The sequence below is a fragment of the Zerene cesonia genome, chromosome 12 (assembly GCF_012273895.1).
Source record: "Zerene cesonia ecotype Mississippi chromosome 12, Zerene_cesonia_1.1, whole genome shotgun sequence".
NCBI lineage: Eukaryota > Metazoa > Arthropoda > Insecta > Lepidoptera > Pieridae > Zerene > Zerene cesonia.
Window position 1 is genome coordinate 3887318 of NC_052113.1, and position 26237 is coordinate 3913554.

A 26237-nucleotide genomic window follows, 5' to 3' on the forward strand; every position below is an offset into this window, starting at 1 on the left:
GAGAAAAACGGGTGTGAGTTACATACATACATACATACAAACATACAAGTGAAGCTAATAAAAGCGTGTTAAAAAAGAAGAAAATACTGCGTAAATTAGATTCAAGTGAATCGCATTTTTTAAAAAATGCACGTAATTCAATAGTAGGTACAGAGTTGTGATTGTGTCTGGTCGCAGAAAGAACTCGCTAATTAGTGTTCTTTCCGCGAATACGGTTGAAGAGTAAAATTTTAAATGAATTTTATTTTGCTTTTGTTTGTGTATAGAAATGGCTAGACTTTCGCCTCGTCCGGTCGCGATGCTCAAAGTCACTAAAAATTATAAAACAATCACAAAATTCTGGTTAACATGCTAATTAAGTGTATAAATAAAGTTATTAAAACAGCATTTAACTGTGGGACATTGCTTAAATATACTTAAGGGGACTACATGACTGAAAAACAAGTTTTTTAATGCCTAATGACCTGCATAAAAAGTATGACGTGCTTGAGGATATGATATGCTATTTTGTTAATATGTTAAAAATGTAATGCTACAAATTTGATACTATAATAAAGTCACATAGTTTCGATTTTCGTTTAAATAATAATATTTTTAGTACAATCAGTAGGTTTAAAGTAAATCGCGTATTCTTATTTCTTAGCGACAATATGTACACTGTACACATGTGTATTATGTGCGTATCTATAGCTCACACTAAAAGAGGTATACAAGATATACCAATAGAGCTGACCGAGACCGTTCGTTGATTGTACGAATGTGTGCGTGCGTCATTTTAGCCCTTATAATCCCCTTAACTAAAAAGAAAGTTCAGCTATTAATTTATATCTAGATTTTTTTATCTATTAAATAATTATCCTACTAATATTAAAAATGCGAAAGTATGTCTGTCTGTATGAGTAATGTCTGTTTGTTACCCTTTCACGCAAAAACTGCTGAACCGATTGTAATGAAATTTGATACGTAGATAGCTGGACAACTGGAATAACACATACGCATTTTTATCCCGATATTCCTACGGGATACGGACTTATACGGGTGAAATCGTGGGGCGCAGCTAGTGTTTTTATAAGAATTGACCGTTATTAAATGCCCATTAAATATTACATACCATTTTAATAGTGCTCTCGCCTCCTTGGTACACTCATTAACGCGTGTCCGTAGTAGTAAAATGAGAGGAGAGATACTGGGTTCGATTCCCGGTGTGGATGCATAAAAAATTTTCTCGGTCTGGCAGGTCTATAAAATTTCTACAAGAAAATTGATCTGTGAAACAGATTCATATCATCTGCCCCGTACCCAATTAAGGGACACGAGACTTCATTTATTGCTACCTACTATGAATTACATTTTAGATCTCATAGTGTTTTACTATAACTAAATTCCTTAATACACCCATTAGCAACGATGCTATTACTAAAATCATTAAAACAGGTCTCATCTTTTGAGCACTGTTCCCCTCTATTATAATTCAGGTTTTTTTACATCGCCTTTCTAAGCTAGTTCAAGAAAAAAATATTATTATCGGCATTCTTTCAAAAGAGGTAATCAATTTATTACTACGTATAAGTACCAATATGAGGAATAGAATATCCTACACTAGCTGCGCCTCGAGGTTTCACCCGAGTAAGTCCGTATCCCGTAGTAAGGTTGCCTATGTGTTATTCCAGTTGTCCAGCTATCTACCTAACAATTTCAAACACAAACATATAAATACACATACATCCATCCTCACAAACTTGCGCATTTATAATATTAGTAGGATGCTTTTCCTGATGATACAACTAAGTGCATACATACACGGGAATCGAGTTTTATCTAAACATTTGACGTTACCAGTAATTAAACACAAACACTATCACGAGAACAATTTACATGCTAATAACAACATCATACTATTCCGTTTCGCATATTATCACAACTCGCAAAATGTCAATAATATTTACATAGCAATTATTCAAGTGTGATATTACACTGTCCTTTATCTTGGATCATAGATCTACGAGTCAATTTTATTGGATAGAGTAATATAGAGATATACGTCTTAAATTAGGTTGCGGCTCGGAGTCACTCATGAAAAAGTGTGACGCCCGGTAACGTTACGATGAGTCACCGAACTATGATCGGTCCGCCGCGCGCACAGCACTAGAGAATTAGGCGCATTGAATCGGCGCGTGCTTGTGTGTCCGTCTCTGTCTTTTTAGTAAACAAAATATATTTTCTATAGTTTAAATTTGTGCAATTCTTTTTTCCTATTGTGCAATTTAATAATATTCATATCAATAAATATTCTACCGAGAAAAAGACGTTGTCACGTAAAATCTTCGCCCGTAAAACCGACTTTACAGGCAACCATTTTTTTTTTCATTGTATAAAATTTTCAATTAAAGTGGAGTGATGAAACACATGATAGTGTAAAATACCACTAATAGTAAAAGCATATAAGATGATGTTCGAAGTCTCGTTCTTGTATGTACATGAAAATAAAAATGAAAGTAATTGAATACAAATTTAAAAGTACAACACGATCTATCTAATTTGTTTAGGTTGATACAAAATTACCTGATATAGACCTTTTTATTTTCTAATACATCCATTTAGAATTTTGTGAAATTAATACCCACTTCACTTCAGGAAAATGAAATACTAATTTTTAGTCCATTTAGACTGAATTTAAAATAGCATGAGGTTAAGGATATATAAGTTAATTTGGTATAAATTCACTTAATCTAATGTATATTACAATATTTGGGTTACTTCCCTTAAAATTTATCTAAATTTAATATTTAATACAAGTATTTATACAATAGTAATTAAGTATTTTTAATGCTAGTAGTTGTGGCTCAGTGGTGAGGACCTCGGACTTTAAAACGATAAGTCGGGGGTTTGAGACTCGGCGAGCGTGCAGGAAATAAAATTATTTTTCAAATTATCTGCCCATGTGGATAACATCACCACTTATAAAACGATAAAGGAAAATATCACCAGGAAACCGACCGTTCAAGAATTATAAGTTCAACGACATGTGACATCTGCCAACCCGCACATTGCCAGCGTGGTGGATTATGGCCTATATCCCTCATAGGAGGGCTGTGTCCCAGCAGAGGGAATGAATATTGGCTGATCACAATGATGAATGCCAGTAGATAATGCAAGGTCTCCGAAACGACTGCATAGATTCTCATGATTTTTTTTGTGCATATCTGGTAGGTCTGAGAATCGGCCAACGCAAATTTGCCATACCCCTAAATGATAAGAGTAAGGCACAACAGCGCTTGCTGCTGGGTCATCTAATATAGTAAAAAAATCATAGCACGGAAAACAGTTGATATGCAGAGAAGCGGTTTGTTAAGCGCATGTCACTAGTAGGTACTAGTAGGTAGGTAGGTAAAATAGCGTATCTCAATAATAAATCATCCGAGCTTGCCAGGCAGCAATATTAAGACCGTTTCAATTCGACACCTTGCAAAACTGTCACAATTACTAAGAAAATAGTGGAGCATTAGCAACTAATGCCGATATCGTGTCTGTACAGAGCCCCCGCGAACATCCCCTCAGCAGGACGGGGGGCTCGAGCTACCCCGCTCCTCCGTGTCTCCGCCCGACCCATCACCCACATTCCCAACGGTAAATATATCCTACGATTTTTATACACTTGATACGAGAAACAAATTCTACGCTAATATAAAAGTAAAAGATTTCATTTGCATGAAACGATTTGCAATTAAATGGGGTTGGATTAATTACGGTAAGATTTTTGGAGCGTGAAAGGGTGTGATAGCGAAAAATGATATTTTTTAGATTGAATTAATGTGAATTTTCGTTTGAATTTAGATCAGAGGCGTGGAGATCGGGTTAGTAGTATTAGTGCTAATCATATGGATTGGCGCTATAACACTTTTTTTCAATCGTTGGGGGAAAATACGAATGCTGCTTCCATATCAGCCAGATTACAAACAGGAACAGCTGAAGGTACGCCGTAGTCTTATTCGATAGATAATTGTCTCTTTAAGCTCATTGTGAATTAAATGTTATACAGATATCTTAAATATAATCCCATTTAGATTCTAGCTCAAGCAAATAGCCATAGTTTGCTTTAATGTGTTTAAATATTACTACATTTTTTTTAAATATGCAGTGAAGGAATTACAGATAACATATTCCATAGACAAAACGTTTTGACAGGTTCAAGAATGTTCTTCCAATTCAACGCCATAGGATAAAGATATGGTGTGTGTTTATTTTTCAAAATTGCTTTGCCTATCTCCGTTGTTCATCCCTTATAACGCCTTCAATCCAATAAAAAATACAATAACATGTACAAAATACTAGATCTTTAGCAAATAAATAATTTTCTTCTGCAACGTATCGAATGAACTAATAGACTTGGAACTAACATTGTTATCTAGCCTTAGACGTAGTTTTACTTAACCAAAAAATTATGTATGTAAAACTCTATTAGGCCCTTCCACGGCTTAACTTTAGATATCCTGCTCGAACTAACATTCCATTGTAATAGTAGGCTCGATATGTATTATTGCTCTAACCATAACACGTAATTTGATGTAGACAATACATGTAGTCTACAAATGTAGTTATTCAACGAACTAAGAGAGTTCAGTCATTCCATATCGTTCTTCGTTATTTCAAGGAGTAAATTTACTTTGAAGTAATGTTTAAATTCATACAATGTCTTTCTTTAAATAGGTGCCAGGAAGCAGTGCATTGGCTGCGGCTACTGCAGGTGGCACGTGTGGAGCGCATTCGGCCACTTCTGCCTGTTCGGTAAATGTACCATCGTATTAACACCAATGATTTTATTTTTATCTGCATTTTATTTTAAATCCAAAGTGACTTTTATACGAAATTAGGTGCTAATATAATTTTACAGCTTATTCTTCCGCTAAATTTGATCGTACCTTGCTCTATATTTAAGATTACTAAGCTGTCTTTTTTCCTTTCTATGCGTTAGGATCTTAGGAATCATACAGATGTAAGATATTTTACAGTTGCTTATCACTATTTTGAACATGCTCATCAATCACTTGCTTTAATCTAGATAGTACATGTCACATACATTTAAACAACCGCTATTCGATTTAATTCAATTATGTATTTCCTTTACTTTTACCGTCGTGACGTTCCAAGGCAGTGACTCTCAGATTGCAGTGTAAAAGACAAAGCTAGCGTGATTTCCAGCTAACCGCATTGCAGCACTGCTATGTTATGAAGGTCATGAAAATCCTGCAGCTCACGATTGTATATTTAGAACTGTTTTCGTTTTCGCTATTAACCAAACAATAGCCGGTATTGTTGAGATGTTTGCCTCGTGTTTATCTGACCTTTGTTCGTGCAGTTATCGGTCTTTAATCTACAGTAGGAACGAATTCTCGTGAATTGACCGCCTGAAATTAATTTCACAGGTTCGTTTGTGGTTCAGCCCGTTTATCAAATGCGCTGTTATTTTAATAAATAGGTGTGGTTTAACCCCGGATACGGTGTGTTGCTTTGTTGAAATTTCAATTATTATTTATATACATTATTTCAATTTTTAAACGAAATGATGAGTTAAAGCACAATGTTAGCACTAAGTTTTACGAGACGTAATACATGATCTTCAATTGCACTCCTTAGTGCCCTGTGTCAGCATTTTAACGTCGTGATAAAGTGAGCTCTTAACCGCATTTTATTTCATACCATATTGCACTACCACAAAGTTGTTCTAGGGTAGTAAAACTTAATACGTTTCAACGTACGGATGATGGTTTTATTGTTTGCCGTATATATTCGAAAGGATGACATTATTGCGAAGTTCTAAAACGTAAAATTGGACTGAACTTACAGAAAAAGTTCTTGGCCTTAATAAGAAAAGTAAAATAATAATACACGTTCCACCAAAAATAACATCTTAGGTTTTGATATCATAAGTATACAATAATATTTAATTTAATTCGGGATTCTGGGAAAAATAATTTGGATTTGTGAATATTAAACAAATAATAAAGGTAAAACAAATGCGTAGTCAACGAGTCTAGAATCCAATTAAATAGAAATTTAATAAAACAAGTAGCAATATATGTTTACCCTATTATTATATAAATTCACATAAGCTGTAATAGCTTTGATCTTTAACTAAATCGTGTTCTCAAATTTTCACACACGTATAATCAAGCGAAATAAAACTTGCTAATGAGCGGCAAAAATCGATGACTCCATTAATTATAAGTTCCTTCAAGTTGGTAGTTAGGCAAAGTTCTCAAAGCCAGCCAATGTCTGATCATTAATTATTGGAATTTGTCACGTGGATCCCATTTTTTGGTAATTAATCGATCTTATGTACTTTTAAAATGTCGATAACAGATTGTCATGTCAATAATTAATATTCCATCTTTTCACTAGCAGTTGTTTACTTTGTTATTAATTATTATGGAAGGACTATAGCAACTGTCAACGAAAAAATTAAATGGGAAACTATGTATTTCGTATATTGCCAGGGCAATTGTTAGAAGTTATCCGCCATTCATACAGAAAATGTTTAAATATTTACACATCTCAATTAAGTTATTTTTAAATTTTTTCATGTCAAAGCATATTTTCGAAACGACTATACTGATTTCGAGATGCTTCCAAATAGTTGTTAAAATGTGTAATTCATATCATGACCAACAATTTATGGAGAAAAGTCGTTTTGCTTTCAAATTATTATCATAACGTGAACATAGAAACGTAAAATTTCTCAGAATTTGCTACCAGTGTGAACTTTTTATTTACATGTTATTAAGAAATGTTCAACATAATGATCCAAAACTTGGTAACCTAAAATTCGTGGAACTCATCAAAATGTGCATAAATTTTCCAATCATTTAGGCGTTTCAAGAATAATTTTCTTAACTTTGAATTAAAATGTGATATTTACAGATTTCAACTGAAGTCACTCGTTTGTATATCTGGTACATTATTTTATTATAATTGAAATAATTAAGTCGTTAAACATATTTTTAACTTATCTCTTTATATCTATAAAGTAAATAATAGTAATAGAAAATTTTAAATCACTTTAGAATTATCTCTCAAAATGCATCAAAGTTGCTAGCATTTTAGATCACGAATCATCTCAGCTAATTCAGACGGGATTTTTCGTAGAGTACGCCCATAAAGTTCGAAGCTAAAATTTATGTGACTCGAACACTTATTTTTATGCACTTTACGGCTCTACATAAAGCAGATTCAAAGTAACTGTCCGTATGAAAAGCAATGAACGTTAACTGGCAATATTCTACATAATCTTATGGGGTACTAAAACAGAGATCGAAAGAGTAAAACGCAATTCCATTTTGACTGTAACCACTCGCGATGCGTATCACATTGATGGCCTAAATGTAAAAATGGCGTAAAGTTCAAATTGTAATAGTGTATTCCAAAGTTTTATTTTAGTCACAATGGGGACTATTGGTGAGCATTAGATTTTCATTGGTTATTACTTATCCTATCCTACTTCCTACTAATATTATAAATGCGAAAGTTTGTAAGGATGTGTGTATGTTTGTTACCCTTTCACGCAAAAGCTACTGAATCGATTGCAATAATATTTGGTACGTAGATAGCTGGACAACTGGAATAACACAGAGGCAATTTTTTATCCTGATATTCCTACGGGATACAGACTTGCGCGGGTGAAACCGCAGGTTCAGCTAGTTATAAATAAAAGCACAATTTTAACAAATTATATTATGCTCCTAATATTACATTGTAAAAATCCCGGTGCCCGGGTAAAATCCCGGGTAGCCTATGTGCTAATCCAGACTATAATCAATATCCATACCAAATTTCACACAGAAACGATAAGCTATTTCGCGTGAAAGAGTAACAAACATCCGCACATCCATCCACACTCACATTTTGATATCAGTGCATTTTATTTAAAATCCATCGAGATGATTTCCTTGTATTATTATTTATTGTATTTATTGTGTGACCCGCCTTCTATAAGTTACAAAACTCAGGTATTATGTGAACCTTTATTATTCTTAAGAATACATTTTACAAACATATTTTTTACATTATCTAACCAGGCGCCATAACGAAATATTTGTTTGCACCAATAAATCTCATAATTTACTATTCAACTATTTAGCAGCTAATTAAAATGAAGTTAATCACCACATAAACGAATTAACTGTGATAAAAATAAAGGTCTATCTAAATCAATTTGTATCCGTAATAAATGAAATTTCACTCAAATATAAAGCTTTATAAAAGGGCTTTTATTGAAGGAGATTTAATTAAAAGGTCACTGTCTGAAAGTCTCTTATATCAATTAATTACTCTTACTGGTTATTGGTGCTCGGATTGAGTTACGATGAAAATATACGCTTACGAGTTGTGTCTTAGCATCCACGTCATTCATTAAGCAGAATTTAATACGGGTCACTCATATGCCGTGTTGAGGTTTGCGAATTCGTACCATTGTGAATGATAACACACGCATTTGAAAGTTAAGGTAAGCTTGCATTAAACAGTGCAGCTTAAAGAGCAAATGCTATATATAATATACTAGCTGCGCCCCACGGTTTCACCCGCGTAAGTATAGTAAAAAGTTGCCTATACTGCGTACCAAATTTCATTGCAATCGGTTCAGTAGTCTTTGCGTGAATGAGCAACAAACACACACACACACACATCCTTACAAACTTTCGCATTTATTATATTAGTAGGATATATCGGAAATATGAGATTTGATGTTATGTGATAAATTAAAGATAATGTGATAAATATAATTGCTGACATTCAGTTAATAGCTCGAATAACATTTGAAGTTTTTAATAGTAGTAAAGTCTGTATGATTTTAATATGAAAGATTTCACTAAATTAATTAAGTTAGTTAGACACACATTCTCATATACACTAATAAAGTAAAGTAAATAGGTCTAGTTAGACAACGTACAATAGATATCTTTTATATGTACATGTACATGTGGGTTGCTCAAATCTATTGAAAATCCTAAATAGCGTCCAATTGAAACTTTCGCATTACTAGTAATTTCGTGTAATATATAGTATTAGTATATGAACTAGTTTTATAGGTCTCATATATATATGAACTTTGAGAATAACCATGTTTTATAAAGAAATCCATTCGTTTTATCCATCCCTCGATGTCAATCGTCACGATACTAGAAACGAAATTGGCCCAATTTCGTCCGCAGTGAAAAGCATTGATTGGATATGGCCAGCGGATCGAACTATGACATTTATCTAAATAGCATCGTGATATCTTTTTGATAATCCTTTCAAGTTTGCCTTGGATTTAATAATATCATTTCAAGCAATGCAAATTATTTATTAAATAATAGAGTGCTTACACTAGTCACGCAGAGCAGTTGCAGCTTTCTAATTGTGAAAGAATTATTGCAATCAGTCCAGCAGTTTTTGTGTGAAAACATTACAAACATACTAACATCCAAATCTTTCCCCTTTAATATCAGTAAAGAAATAATATTGGCAATATTGTCATATACCTAGTTATAAAGATCGGTGAAAGCTTAAAAATCTATTTCACATTAAATATACAGAGGGAAAAGTTTACAGTAAATAAATTAGTTTGATGCTATCCTACCCAATAAAGAAGATTAGATAGAGAGACTGGAGAAAGTTGGTATATGTATATATGTCACTGTGGTCTAAATTCAAAGATATTCGTTACGCAAGAAAATAAACTATAGAATATGAATATGTATAGTGGAATGAAACGGAAGACCTGTCACTTGTATCGAGAATCGCGCGATCGACAGCTCAAGTTTTTCTGAGTCGGAGGGTTTCTGAGAGACCAACTTCGTTTATAGGACCTTGAATCATGGTAACATACGATGGGCTATCTTTTATGTGTGATGAAAGCTACAATAAATCAGATAGGATAATACTTTACAATTGAATCACATTGTTATCTTGATATTAAAGACTGTTGTCAAAATTGAGTATCAAATTTTATTGAGATAAAAAACAAGCTCGTTGTTACACTGAGTTATAAAGCAATAATATTATATCAAAGAAACATACGCTTGTGATACGTTTTTACCACCTGAAAGCCTATTCAAGCGTGTTTCCAACACCCATTAGTGAGGATTTTATGGTATCGTATTTTTTGTTGGACTTCGTAAATTTTCCAAAGGATTTCACCTAAACATGTCTGGGAATGTTTTATTATAGCGTATTAAATAAAACCTTTTTTTCTTCTAATGTAATATTTTGGTCTGTTTTTTCGTTTCTTACCAACAGTTTCTTGGTTGTGACGAATTGGTTATGTAACGTAAAATATTTGAAGATGCTGTATTTTCATTTTTTAACTTTTATATTATAGATATATTGAATTTTAATTAGCTTAGGGTCAAGTTGATCCAGTAGCGAATCTATTCATCAATCTATTCATTCTGGTAGCTCTGTTCTACGAAGGAATTTATATAGAATAAAAATTCATAACACGTACTGTCGTAGCAAATGAGATGCAAATTGATTCATCACTTTGAAAGCAATTAACAGATATTTAGATCACGTGATGTCAAACACTATAAAAAGCTCAGAAATTAATATTGTGTTTGGGCTTAATATTTGTTCACCATGAATTTATTTTTTGTTGGATGAGATGGTTTGTAATTACCTTAAGAGACTTGGCGGGATCCTTTAGGCGCGGCAAAACCGAAAGAATAGAAGTAATTCGATTGTGGGGTAGGATCATGTAACCGAGGTTATTGAGGTTTCGTAATGATACCGCGAAGGATATCCCAAATTATAGTCGAAATTTTTCAAAAATTTTCACTCACACAAGCGTTTAAACGACGTAAAACTAAAAATACTCGTATACACTGTACAATGCTGTATTTTTGAAGTTTTTTAACAAAGATGTAAAGCTTGTTATTTTTTATACATAAGTCTCGGTTTCTTTATACATGTATAGCGTAAAAGGGTATAAGTCTTAAGTAAAATTTCAGAATATGTAACATTATACTACACCCAAAGAAAGCATGTTAAAACAAAGTCGGGAGCGAGAGATGTGACGAAAAAGGTTTGGTTCATTTAAAATATTAACTGTATATCTTTTTACTTATCTTTAGAATATTAACACAGTCAACTATGTTCTCTATGTTGTGCTAATTGTCCCCATTATAAACTAATAAGATCACGGATATGAGTTTTACATGTTTTTTTACCGTCTCGATTAGGTAATCAGGCGTGACAGCAATTGACCTAAAAACTACTTTCAACCCTCCAGCTCTTATGGTTTTATTACTTTTTTAGCTGTCGTGTCTATTTTTATAAAATATATTTTCGTAGTGCTGAAGAGTAAATCAACACAAATAATTTTAGTCTGCTTTTTTGCGTAGAAACTTTTTTCTCTGTATTATAGCGGGCAATTGAGCTAGTAGTTCGAGCTATGATAAGCGTGATCGTTTATGATCCAGCGCCCAGGAATAAAATTGGACTTTTGCAAATGAGTGACCGCTTTTAAGGAGTAAAGAATGCGGAAAGGTTTGATAAAGTAATAAAGGAAAGTGCAGCGAAGTTTGTAGAAGAAGATAGGAATAACTATTTAAACAAACAGTAATATATAATTTTTGTTATTATAAACCATTTTATTATAATTATATAATGATAACATGAAATATGGTTTACTTGAAGTAAGAACATACGTTATTTCTATTGAAATAAATATACAGAAAATATGTTTCATGATATCAGTAAAAAACTCGCTTTTAAAATAATATTTGACCAATGTTATAGAGAATGAAAACTTCACAACAAAGAAAATATAATGCTGAAATTTAATTTGTTATTGAAGTACAAAGGCTTTTTGAATATCATACCGTGATATTTTAAGTTAAAAACATAACGTCAAAGTCAGGAAAAGTACAATAAGACGGTATAAACTCTTCCTGCTGTGAATTGTTAAAATCAAAGAAATTTTATATACTACTAGATGTTTCGGCAAACATTATTCTGACTTTCCGAAAAAATAATAAAAAATGTCTAAAAAATGTCTAAATAAAGGTTCAGAATTTTTTTTCAACCTGTATTTTCCAAATGGATTCCCGAACACGTCCACTTGGTTAGTCGGACCCTCTATCAAACACCCTGTATATTTAATATCATCGGTCCAGCCGTTGTTCAAGGAGACAAGAATAAGAATTTGATATACATTCAGCTCAAAAACGCTCATTGAAAGAAAAATAGCACACGTGTTATGGTCACAGCACAATATCCACATAGCGAAAATTATGTTATGACTCTAATGAAAGCGCTCATGACGCGTGGGTACAATAACAGAAAGACCACATAGCGGTATTTGTGTCGTGCCTGACATGCTTTTTGACCTCGACGTGTCAACGAAAAAAGGCCATATCAAGTTCTAAACTTATTAGTCGAAAGGCTTTTATTACCTGAAGCAATTTAAAAATGTATACAAAGAGTTCATTCTGGCACTCTTTGGCGACTGCGGAGCAGTTTATTATTTTGTAGGACAATTTAAAAATGTGTCATTTCGTCTAACAATTATACTCGTGTATATACATATAATTTTTGTCACTCTGCTTTTGCGAAATGAGTTTTATAAAAATACAAATGGAATCTTAGCGATTAACTTATAGGTTAGCTCCAAATTCCAAATGTAAAATGGGAATCTAATTTTAGTATGACTTACTCCAGGTTTATGCAAATGCAACAAAATATTTATAAATTAAATTAAGACACAACTTTTGTTCTTCATATGTAATGATACTAAATACATCCTTGTTTATATTAGTTTAGAAAAAAATACTGTAAAATTAATATGCTATCTAACATCAAATTATTGTTCAGAGGTAGAGCAAGATAAAGTGAACATGATACTGAGAATTTAAATATTAAAACCTCCACGCCTCTTCCACAGGTATGTAAAATAGATAAATAATTTCATATTTCTTTATGATCGATATCATTTCAAGGAGGTTTTATTTGACATGAAAAAGGACATGATTTACCATTAGGTGACCGAGATTTTAGTATAAATTTTATTTTATTAACAATCTTATTCCTAAACTGCAAATCAATAATATTGATAGAATTGGGTTCCTATTATGCTTCCATTGTCGCCTAAAAACGATATTACACCCATCCTGGATCGCAGGATCACTCAAATAAAATCAATAACAGCCACAAATAGTAAACATAATGACTTACATATTAAACATTTCATCGGTACATATTTTCCCGATCAAGATAAGTTGGTTGCAAGGTCCATTATCTGGACATATAATCATCTTACTCCGATTAAGACAGGCTCCAATCGGATTGTGTCTCTTTGATTATGTCAAGCTAACTACATTATGTTCCAGGCCTTCACTATCAAGATTATTAACGGCACTCGGGCTGAGGAAACGCCATAGCTTTTCTGTACGATAATTCCCTTGTAACACCGTTTTTATCCTAAGCGCTGGTAATATTAAATGAGGAAGTGAATGTTTCAGTACTTACTTAGATTAAGAAAACATTAAATACCTACTATTAAAATTGTTTTACGGTATCGATAATGTCTTTCGTTGTTCCTAAATCAGAAACACGAATTATTGTTCTACAAAAAAATTAACTAAATTACTAGGATTTTGTATTTTCATTTGGCTTTGTTTAATCTTTACATCAAATGACAGGTAAGCCCATGGTAATCCTGTTTCATATAGCAGCTTTTACCAACGATATGTCACATTTGTAAAAATGTCAACTAATGTTGCGTACCTTTTTTGCTTGATGGCTTATTTTATTCCTCAAACGCTAGTAAACCTTAATTCTGTAGACATTTTAAATAATATCGAATTGAAATATTTTCGTGGTGGTTCACCTGATGTTATGCGATCACCACCGCCGATGAACATTTGCACCAAGAGCGGGCAAGGGCCGATATTGGGGCAAAGGAAAAGGAAAACTTTGGCGACGGAAATATAGGAACGGATTGGGAAAGGCGAGGAAAAGGACTCACCGGACTAACCACCGGCTACACTTGTTCGTGGATTTAATAAATAGTTATAATAATTATGTTTTGGATAAGCTTTAGCATATAATACATATAAGGAATACTAAAGGGGATATATAAACAACGCTTCGATTAATAGGAGCGGAAAATTTACAAATATGTGTTTATATATTCGTGCGAATGTGAGTGAAATTTTCAGACACAGGAGTGGAATATATATAGTTTATCGATATAAAAGATCGTGCGCAGGATAACAATATGTTTTTTAAATAATTATATAATACATAAATATATATTTTTTAACAATATGTTTTCTAATAATTATATAATACATAAATATATGTTTAATCAATAATAATTAATAAAATTACACACACTACCATGCATTTGACACACGCGCATACGTATTTGTTTTAAAATTAAGCCGCGTTTGAGTATATTGATTGAAATAGGCTATCAGATAAATAAATTAATTGATTATATTCAAGATACATATTTTTTTAAGTCATTGTCATCAATAGAGCTGGTGGGTTGCCTGATGGAAAACGCTACCACCGCCCATGAACGCAGTTTCTAGAGCCAGTTTCAGTATGTAATAAAAACTAATTCGAGTAACACTTTTATTTTTTTAGAAACTTATTTCGTGTTTATTTTCTTTATAATAACATAGAACATCGCCTACAGACATATTTCCTCTAATAACGTAACGTAATATCCTACCAAAAATTATTCGTATATTTTAAGGCCTCATTTACGTTCATTAGAATTTAATATTCTTAGACAAAGTGCTTCCTTTATTTACTCGTATGGATTTAAGTTTTCAATGTAAAAATTTTAACTATATCTCGCTTAAAACATTTAAATAACCATATCTGTGAAGGATGACCATTTCACATTCATTTGATCTAGTTTTATCTATAAAAAAGTAATTATATTGAAATCATTAGCAACCTTTTGCAATCACAGTATGTACTTGACCAAACCATAAATTCACCATAGGCCAAAGTAATCAACTACTAAACGTAAATCGACTGCGTATTTACTATTTATTTTGTGAACGATTTTTATTAATATTAATATATGGAAAGTGAATTACTCAACCATACAAACACCAATTCAAAAAGCCTAGTTTCCTATTCCTTCAAAGTTATTATTTATAATCATTTACGATTACAGTTTCAGCGATTTCACATTAACTACAGAGCAAATTTATTTTTTCCTTTTAACCAGATTATGTTTAAGGACACTTGTTTTTAATTTTAAATTGTATATTATTTACTTTCTGCTTGCGATCTGAATACTATACTTATCGTAATCAGTAGGCTCAGAAATGACTTGCCTTTTTATTTTATATATAACTAATGTACATAAATACACATGCAAAAAAACTTAAACATTTCTCATGTCGTGAAGGGTTAGTGGGACGATAAATCTAATTCAGCCAGCTCTAATGAACGAAGTTATCTCTCCGTGCGCAATTTTTTATACAAAATTTTCTTTTCTTGATTAAATTGTGAGTTCAAATAATATAAAATATTAAATGTTACTTAACAACAACTAATTGTAAGTCGTAACCTATTCAATTCACAAACATTATGATAGTGAATTCTTTCTTGTTTCTACGTATTGAGCTTGTAAGTACTGCATGTACTGTAACTAAAATATGGGTAAATTGTTAAATCATAGCGTACGTGTGCATCACAACACGCCATCCATTCATTATCAGTATAATCTATAGTTAAGCATCACATATTCATTTGTAGTGTGTTTTCAATCAAGGATTTACCGAAATAGAGAATATTTCGTTTAATATCCATTGTTTATACTACGTTGTTTATGTAGATATTAATATTGAGTTACACGATGTTATGTAGCGCGTATTTCGTATCAGATTAAGAGGTATTTTATTAAATGATACCAAATTTGAAAATGTTACTTCTTGACATGATATGAAGACGACGTATTAAGTAAATACATAATGTATAAAATGGTTTTTGACTACTCTTATAATTGACTAGCTGTTGCCGAAGCTTAGCCCGCGCGGACCTAATAAATTTTCGTGGTACAAACTTTCATCCCCTATTTTACCCCTTGGGGGTAGATTGTATAAAAATCCTTTATAAGCGAATGCCATGCGTCATGACATTTACATGCATGCCAAATTTCAGCCTGATCTGTCCAGTGGCTTGGTCTGTGTGTTGATAAATCAGATGTCAGTCAGTCACCTTTGAGTTTTATAAATATACTAGCTGCGCCCGTGGTTTCACCCGCGTAAGTCCGTATCCTGTAAGAATATCGGGATAAAAAGCCTATATGTTATGCCTATATGTTATTCCAGTTGTACAGCTGTCTACGTACCAAATTTCATTGTAATCGGTTCAGCAGTTTTTGCGTGAAAGAGCAACAAACACAGGTGCAAAGTTTAAAGTGATGGCACTGCATATGCGCGAAAATAGTACGGCTTACTCATTAAAATTAACGACTGTGTTAATGACTAAAAACGATGATCGAAAATCGGTAAGTAAAACAAAATAGACTAGGTTAAACCATAATTACAATGCTCTCTAAGTATCGATTTATTCAATTGGGAGTTTCGTTAGTCTCGGATTATACTGGCTTAGGCTTTACCTTTTAGTTGCTTGTCTTTATCTATCATGTTTCGATACGTAATTATTTACTTTCGTTAGTAGGTTCGTACAGAGTGTCAGGTATAGGAAATTGCCATATTGAAAAGCTTTTACCGACATGTCATGTAAGGATAAGTGTAAGTATAAATAAGTAAGATAAGTGTAAGTATAAAAAAGTAAGGATAAATATGTTATCTATAGTATTAGATAAAACGTGATTAATATATATCGTGATTAACTCGAGTACTTTTGTGAGTTTGACGTCAATATAAATTTTATTATAGCTACGAATATGCTCATATACGTTTATAACTACAATTTTTTTTTAGTTATAATTATGAAAGCAACTCTGTCTACCGGTCTGTCTGTCTGTGTTTCACTCTTTCACGCCTGAACAACTTGATCAATTTGAATGAAATTTGACGCAAATAAAGTCAGTCAAGTCTTTTATCCCGAAAATCCGACGAGGTTTATAACTAAACACATATAATAAAATCTAGTAGGTATATTATATTTAATACGGATTTCAAGATTATGCAATTTTTCTATAGCAAGAGAATCTGTATGATGATTTAAGCAATTCATCGTGCTAGGATTGAATGATCAGAATGGTATTATCGTTAGTTATGAAGCGTTGGCGCTTGTGGACTCTTGTGCTGTAAAAGAGGTAATTAATTACGTAATAAGTGCAACAAAGATACAGAAGTCAAAAGAGAACGTAATTGCGTCACGATTTTTATTTATTGTTTTATAATAAGGCTTCCAAACAAAGCAATAAACTGATTTACAGTATTATATTATCCAGATGATACAAATTATCAGGCACTTATTATTATGGGGTCACTCATCCATTGCGCTCATAAAATCATATCGTACATCGACGCAAGCAGATTACATCAATCAATATCATGAATCATCACCGTTATCTGTGAACAAAAATAATGCAGTGCAAACAGCGGCTGTTCGAACAAATTGGTGCTGATTCAAAATTAATGCGTTGCTCAAGTGGTGTGGTGCGCAGGACGTATGCTGTCTCCTGGACCGTTGCTTCCAATACCCTCGCCGGAGCGCGCGCGACTGCGGCTGCCAGTTTGCACTGCTACATGCGGCGCCCGATGACCTTAACCAAGTCAGCTAGCGGAGCCCTGCCCGCGCTAGGCCGCGGGCATGTCCCCTCTGCAAATGCCGGTGCGCCGGTTGCGATCACCAAGTAAGCTCCAACTCGCTTACTAGTGACTGCCAACGCTATCACGCACGCTCACTCGTTTTTTGCACAGGGTTGTATCACAACGGTTGTATTACTGAGACACGGTATCGCGTGTTCTCCGGCACGCACCTTTGAAACTTTGGAACTGTGATTGTTATTTATGATACGCACCACCCAATGGAAGTTTTGTAGCACATCGAATATTTTGGCACGTTTTAATGCGATATTTATTTTATATGGAATATGTTAAGGTGTTATTTAAGATTTTATTATATTACCAGATCGTATACAATATAATATGAACAATAATATCACGGGTTACTAGAAAGTTTTACATAAATATATCAAACAAATATAATAGGATTACGGACTATATGAGTAAAATAAATTGATTTCGTTTATATATTTTATGCCTACGATAATTATCTTCAATCCATTAATAATCATGAACCCCTACGTTTTTCTTTTGTTGCCAATGATCTGACAGAAATCATGACGTAAGCTTATCTCGTGAATTTCTTTATCTTTGATAAATGATTTTCAATAGCGACCTAATTTCAAGTTTAACTTGGAAAAATCTGCTCTGGTCCAAATGAGCAAATAGAAAATTAAATTGTCTACACAGATGGTTTAAAATCAATTGCTGACCTTAAAGTCTGTCGGTTAAAAATTGTGGCGTGCACAATGTAATTATGCATCGTAGTTAGCGTTAAGTGGAAAATGCATTTAGCGCTATGTATCACGCTTTTGTCGCAGTAAATTAAATTTACATGCAAGACCTTCATTACGATTATTTTAAAGTTTTTATAACGCAATTTCAAACAGATTAAAGTCGCTTTGGACATTTCCTTGTTGCGTGATATGTACTTTAAAACTTTATGTAATGTTAGTTAAGAATCCAGTTTCAATGCTACACGTGTAAAAATTTATTTGACATTGTTATTGACAGACTCGAAAAACTTTATAATTAGAAGCAATCGCATCTTGTCACCATGTAGAACTATTTGTGATATTAATTAATTTTGATATTACGTCATGTTGTAATTTGTAGAAAACTGTTAGTGGATTACATGTGAATTTAATGTTCAGTGGATCGAAAGCCTATTTGGCTAATAGTACTGTCCAAGGTCTAATACAAAGCTATAATATGTTGAATATTATCAGTTTTTAGCTGAGATTATTAAATGTCCTGTTTGGGCACAATTTTTTAAACTTATTCTCAGGATTACGTTTTTCTTTTCATATTTTCCTGAAATAGCTTTGAATGACGTATGAATATTTATGTATGAAATAATTAACTATTTAACTAATTTATATGAAACTTTATTTGTTTTTATCATTTGTTAGTTTCATGTAGATATATAGATATGTTTATAAAAACAAAAACAAAATCATGTTTATTATATTAGCTGCAGCCGGTCGGGTTAATTAAAATGCTTTACCTTAGAGCACATAAATTAAATTTAAACTAAATTTTAGCTTATGACAAAAAATTGAAAAATAACCTACAAGCTGTGTTCGATGTTACTACAAAAGTAAAGATTTGAATAATATACATTTTCAGAATAGTGTTCGTGAGAATTTATAATGTACGCAATTTTACTGTTCTTTCACTTGCAGTATGCACTTGCACAGAGTAGGGAAATCAGAGTACTATTATTTCACAGAGTACTACGAGCCACAGGGTATTCCAGTACTGTATATAACAAGTTAATCTTGAACACTTACATTGAGACAAAATGTTTCCAAAATAGGAAATAATCTCGAAATTGCCAAAATGATCTTAGTAGGGCATTAATTCGGCTATTTAATTCATTTCGTATTTCAATTACCACCTTCAAACAATTGGGTATTATTCGAGATTAAATTTGGAGGTTGTTTTCATATCATTTGACTGTGGTGAGGGAAGGTATGAAGCCAAATATACCAATAATTTATTCATCGAATGTCGTGTGATTATGAAGACCTTAAAACATCTGTCGAGCGTAATTATTTCAATTATTAAACGTGTTGATTCAAACTTGTATTGTAAATTATGTCTCGATATGAAGAGAATTAAATTCACAATGGAAGTATAATATATCTTCGCTTCTATGTAATATTTTTAGCTGTTTAGGACTGTTTTAAAATATCTATATATAAATTTAATTTTAAATAATATAAGTATATGTACGAACCTTTTTATGTAAGACGTTGAATTTACTTTTAAAAACATTATATGATAGTATTTTCTTGTGTTTGATTTTACGCGAGTATTATACATTTAGAAATTAAAAACTTTTTAACGGATTTTAAACGCGATTTATTCATTATATTACTAACCCGACGTTTCGAACACTTTACAGCGAGCGTGGTCACGGGGAGAACATTATATGAAATACGAATTTTACAGTTGAATCGCATAAGACACAAACTTAATCATTAACTCATAAAACGTCGCTAACGTTGCACGACCGGTGTATATCAAAATTTTGGTGATAATTTAGCAACTGGTCCCAAACTTATTAATATTGTAAGGAGAATCTCTCCCGCTGATATACGATTTACTATAACCCAAAGCTTATTTATTTAAAGTACTATTAGGGAACAGTTTACATTCGGCGATATAGTGTTTATTATGAGACAATATTAATTGTGTTAAAGTTTCGCTTTATATGCTCCTGTGATTTCTGCACAAAATGTTTGTTTACACAGAATCTGAAGTCACTGGTTTGGGTTGTATTGCATCCTCATCTTTGCACTACCATCTTCATGGTATTTTCAAACATTATTGCTTTTTTAAGCCCGTAAGCGGTAAGACCGTAAGTAAGTTCTACTTTTATATAGACAATGTGATGATTTCATTAATTGATTTGGATTGGAAATTGTACAGGATATTTTATATAAAAATAACAGAAAAGTCATTTTCATTCATACGTTTAAAAACTACTTATTCGCAGTTATTAATAATTCAAAATATTTTGTTTTATGGCTCGTTCCTCCAAGTATTTATTTTAAGTTATAAGAAATGTAACTGCAACACTTAATAACTAGCTAAAGTAATATAACGATACGATTAATGAGTATTTCACTAACATTTACTTCTGTAAGACGCAAAATGTTTTTGTTCGCTCATTTTCATAATTTTTATATTCAAACATCAAAGCAACAAGATAAGCAACGGTTCCTTACAGTATTGTGACGTCATTTCTCATGCAATTAATATTCCATCCTAGCACATGCGGTGGTCACACACTCATACACAGAGCCTGGAGTGCGAAGAGCGTCTCCTGGCGCGCTGCAATCGACCACGTGTGAACTCCGCCATTTTCTTTTCTGCGGAACCATCGGGCTTCGGTGCGTTTGATCCTGGCGAGTTTCTTCGGAGACACGGGTCGCAATCAAAGCTGTGTAGGAAAGCAAGGTACATGTTTTTGTTTCAATTGTATTTTATAAGAGAAAGCAACTGCTTATAAATTCGGTATAATATGAAGAATATAACAATAACAGTGAATACTAAAATCAAATTATGGTAAAAATGTATTTATTTATTTGTGTTGTGTGTATTAGCCACTTATAAAAGATAGCAATAAACTCGATTGAAAACATGTTGATGTTTTCATACATTCATTTTGTATATTTCTTTTAGATCTGCCGACAATATACCTCTTACAAGTATGAGTGATTCATCAGAAAGACTGTGCAAAGCTAAAGCACCTAGGGAAGAAACAATAAGCGAAGAAGGAAAGTCAGACGACAGCGGTAGCGTTGAAACCGTGAAACACTTTGGCTTACCTATTCTGTCAGTGTCAGGCCCGTCTCCCCCAGATGAAGACTACGATCAGATAGATGAGTATCTGTAGCATTTCCATACAAACTTCCAGCTTAAATATGTGCTGGAAAAAATGAGGCCGACATGGCCTAGTCCCGCACAAAGCCCTATTCCGTTTGAATAGGACATCGTCATGGCACTGAACGACGACTTTATAAGACTATGCAGTGGTTTCTTATTAATATTTAAGTGGTGTTCTATAACATTTCGTTTCAAAATGGACTTTCGCTTGTGGACTAAAAAACGTGTCTTGTTACGGGACCACAGTTAAGCAGTGTGTTTTTTCAAGTATCTGCAATGATTATTACTATCTATATATAATTTAGATTATAAGAATAAAAATTTTAAACTCACTTTATTAGATTATAAGGATTGCACAATACATTCATTTGGTTAATATTTCACAGTGCCACTAATAAATATCGTCATTCTTGTAAAATTAAAACATTATCAAATAACGTAGGGTATAATTTGAATTTGCTGTGTAGGGTTTTTTACCCATGTAGTCATTATTATATTATGCATTTAATTTGATAACTTAGACAACTTCATAAGATAACTTTTAATAAATACTGTAATCCAAATTATATCACTCGTCTTTAAGAATTTATCCGTGTATCAATATATAATCTTATACCTTTGTAGAATAGGATTGATGATTTGAAGGTTGAACTTTGGTCCAATATATTATGTATCAACTGCACACAAGGTGTTTTAGATCGTAAGGTTTTGATGATGCGTTAGAAGATAACTATCGAAATTATCTTTTTAATAGAGAGATGCCTAAGTAATATATCCACTCGGAATAAATAATTATAAAGTCAATTAAAGTCTTGTGTGTCTTCTCTGAAGGTGAGACTATGGCTCTAACTATATTAAATGTGTATGTCTAAGTAGCTTAATTATAAATATTTCAAATCAATGAATCGGTACTGGTGTTAAGGGACCAGATGGATTGGGTAGGAAAGGTAAGCGTTTAATCAAAATGGAACGAAATTTACCTGATAATATAAACAATAGGTACCACTTTTTAAATTTAAGACTTATTATTCCCTCCACTATATTTAGATACGACGCGAGTTTAGGAATTCGTGTACTTGCACACTTATACTTCAGTCATACTTCCTTGGTTTCGATCACTTCAATTTAGAAGTTGTGTTGAGACGTTTGTTTTATTTACTGGACTTTTACTATCTGGTACTGTTTAAATTCTAATTATCTTTTATGATCCCCGAACCGGACGAAGGTTTAGTCAATCACTTTTTCAGGTCTGAGTTTGTATAATGGTATAATGGTAACCGTAAGCTGTCAAGTGCGTAAACAAATCAGTCAAATTTTAAAGCCGGTGAAAGTTACTAGTATAAACGTATTTCCACATCATTAATTACGTAATTCCAAGATGCTGTTGATGCAGATGATGACAGTCATCATGTATAATGACAGGCTTATTTATCTATTGTACAAAATTGTAGTTTGGAAGAAATGATTTACAAAATTTTCGCCTGGTTCACGGACCATTATATCTTAAATTAATAATTAAATATCGTATATTATTTGAAAATTGTGTGAATAGTTCGGTCTAAAATGGCATTTGTAGTGTGGCTATTATATTTATATTAAATAATAACCGTAGTAAAATTAGCAATAGATAATGTTTTTGTTTGTTATTTAAAGCTCTAATTAATATAATGTTTTTTACTTTTAGATAATAGTTTGGTTAATATTTGGGTGATGTGTATAATGTGTGTCTTATGTAGGTTATAAATTGAAAACCTAAATCATATTACGATAATATATCAATGTATCGTTTATTTAATCGATTATTTATACGACTAGAGTTCTCGATGTAGATGTTATCTTGTGCCAATCTTAACATTACTATCTCCGTGTCATAAATTAATGTGAGGGTTTCAAATATTTGGACTGGATTGGTATAATGGATGTACCTGCATTATGGTACTTACTAATGAGCATTGAGGATGTCTGCTTGTATTGACAACTCCAGAGGTTTCTGATCATATTTAAGAAGTGTGTACGTAGCTTTTACAACATAGATTGTGCGTTTATTTCATATCTATAGGAACTAGTGTACATATCTACACTTATGCTCATAGTTATTGTAAAATATCTAATAAAATTCGAAATTAATTGTAATATTATTATTTACATACGACGTCTATTTACTATCACGATGAAATAAAATATTCGAAAACTATTGTGTGTATTTTATTTGATTACTCCTAATATATTATATTATTTGTGATTTAATTTTTGTAATTATTGTGATTAATCAACAATTCAAATGTAAACTAAAAGTTACATCTTCACAATTACTTCAAACCTAAAATATACAAGAGCGGCTGTAATCGCTATATTTAGAAATGGCAGAAAGAGTTTTCCATTACAACATAGTTAAACATTCAAGTTTGGCCTTTTAACGTATTTGTTCGGACTATTTGTAGCCAATAGGCTTTCCTGTATGTATGTTTTATTAGTCCGTTAATAGTTTATTGGTATTGATTGTTTTTTAGCCTTCGATTCGAAATGTTTTATATTCGTTGTAACGAATGTGTGGACAGGTTTACTGCGTAGTTCTAGTAATTTGGACGGTTAATGTGAAATATTGTCACTGGCATTTTTGATGAATAGGTGCTATTATAATTGTATGAACTTGAGATATTGGAACGTACATTGTTTTGGATGAAATACCTAATGAATTAATAAACAAAAATAATTATTTAAAGGTAGGCTTGTGAGTAAAAGTAAAAGTAAAAAGTAAGAAAAGAGATTCAACTTTATTATACGGCATTTCATTTTTATTTTCAGAGTTGAAATAATGTTTAATTTCAATTCAAATACAAAATTATAATATACTAGATGCGCCCCGCTTGTTTTTGTGAGCTTAGAACCGAGGGGTCCTGGGTTCGATTCCCGGTGGGGACGCACGAAAAAAAAAAATGTCTCGGTCTGGCAGGACACAGAAGGCTGATCACCTACTTGTCCATAAAGAAAATCGATCAGTGAAACAGATGTATATCATCTGCCCCATACCCCACTAGGGGACACGGGACTTCACTTTTAGATGCGCCCCGCGATTTCACCCGCGTAAGTCCGTATACCGTAGGAATATCGAGATAAAAAGTTGTCTATATGTTATTCCAGTTGTCCAGCTGTCTATGTACCAAATTTCATTACAATCATTATCGATGGAACGCGGCCTTTGTTAAATTTAATTTTTAGTTTTATAGCATTGAAATGCTTTATAAATGAGAAATTTTGAAAGAATAGAAAAAATTCGATCACGAGGCAGGATTCGAACCTGCGTTTCTTGCCTAACCGTAGCAACGCCTAGCCTCTCGGCTAGTATCTTTCTATTCTTTCAAAATTTCTCATTTATAAAGCATTTCAATGCTATGAAACTAAAAATTAAATTTAACAAAGGCCGCGTTCCATCGATACAATATTGTAATCATTGAAATAATGTTTCGTATTGGTTGTGATGGTTCTTAATCATCTCAATAGATGGCGTGGGGTGCCCCTTAGGCACATGAAACCGAAAGAGTAGAAGAAATTCGATTACTGTGGCAGGATCACGGGTGGCCGAGAGACTAGGCGTTGCTACGGTTAGGCAAGAAACGCAGGTTCGAATCCTGCCTCGTGATCGAATTTTTTCTATTCTTTCAAAATTTCACACACTCATCCTTACAAACTTCCGCATTTATAATATTTGTACGATTAGTAGGATTAACAAATCATCCAGCTTTTACAAGAAATTACATGTCTTTGATACGAGAAAATAAAAATATTCGTATTGTAATATTTTAGGTTAATTCTAAAAGCGATTATCATATTTTCCTAATCTACGCGCAAATGGCGACATCCAATCGTCTATAGAATGGACAGACCACAAATTTCCTGTGCGGAAATAAAGTCCGACATAACGGAATGGCCCTATATTATAACTCATTTTCGATATCCTATGGTAAACCGAGTCAATATTACAGTGTGGTTACTGTGAATACAATATTGCTCAGAGCATATGTACGCTTCGTATGAATACGAGATGTATTTTGTAAAGTTTGGCAATTAAAATGATTATAGTTATTTGAATGCAATATAATGTGAAAGACTATTTTATACTTTCATTGAACGCTTTTATTAGTTCCTAATTTTTTATGTAACCTTTATGAAGCAAAAGTAGTGCTAGTAATTAATTCAATTAACTTTTTAACCGACCATACCAAAACCCATCGATTTTAGTGTTTTACACTATAAGGGTAAACGGAATCCTATTTCTAACACTTTGCTATCCACCTGTCTGTTCGTCCGTTTACCAGGTGCCTCATGAACCGTGATAGGAAGACAGCTAGCGGAATAAACGTATTTCTGATGCCACTATAACAACAAATCGCTATAATAAAAATAGTGGTCAAGCAACGGTTGGCACGGTAATAAATTGGATTGATTGCAATTTTGACGTGACAACGTCTTAAATTAGGTTGCGACTCGGAGTCACTCATGAAAAAGTGTAACGCCCGGTAACGTTACGATGAGTCACCGAACTATGATCGGTCCGCCGCGCGCGCAGGACTAGAG

At 32.7% G+C, this 26237-nt stretch overlaps 1 protein-coding gene across 3 annotated transcripts in view; it reads left to right on the forward strand.

Annotated features, from left to right (window-relative positions):
* LOC119830876 overlaps positions 1 to 23835 on the forward strand; it is a 70552-nt gene extending 46717 nt beyond the window's left edge. For 2 of the 3 annotated variants that reach the window (XM_038354051.1, XM_038354052.1), the window contains exons 5-10: positions 3536 to 3627; positions 3835 to 3972; positions 4708 to 4785; positions 4973 to 4993; positions 21046 to 21233; positions 21459 to 23835. In XM_038354051.1, the coding sequence (XP_038209979.1) occupies positions 3536 to 3627; positions 3835 to 3972; positions 4708 to 4785; positions 4973 to 4993; positions 21046 to 21233; positions 21459 to 21672 (731 nt within the window). In that variant the 3' untranslated portion in view covers positions 21673 to 23835. The remainder of the gene's footprint in view (positions 1 to 3535; positions 3628 to 3834; positions 3973 to 4707; positions 4786 to 4972; positions 4994 to 21045; positions 21234 to 21458) is intronic. The other variant, XM_038354053.1, reaches the window with a different exon arrangement.
* The last annotated feature ends 2402 nt before the right edge of the window (positions 23836 to 26237 follow it).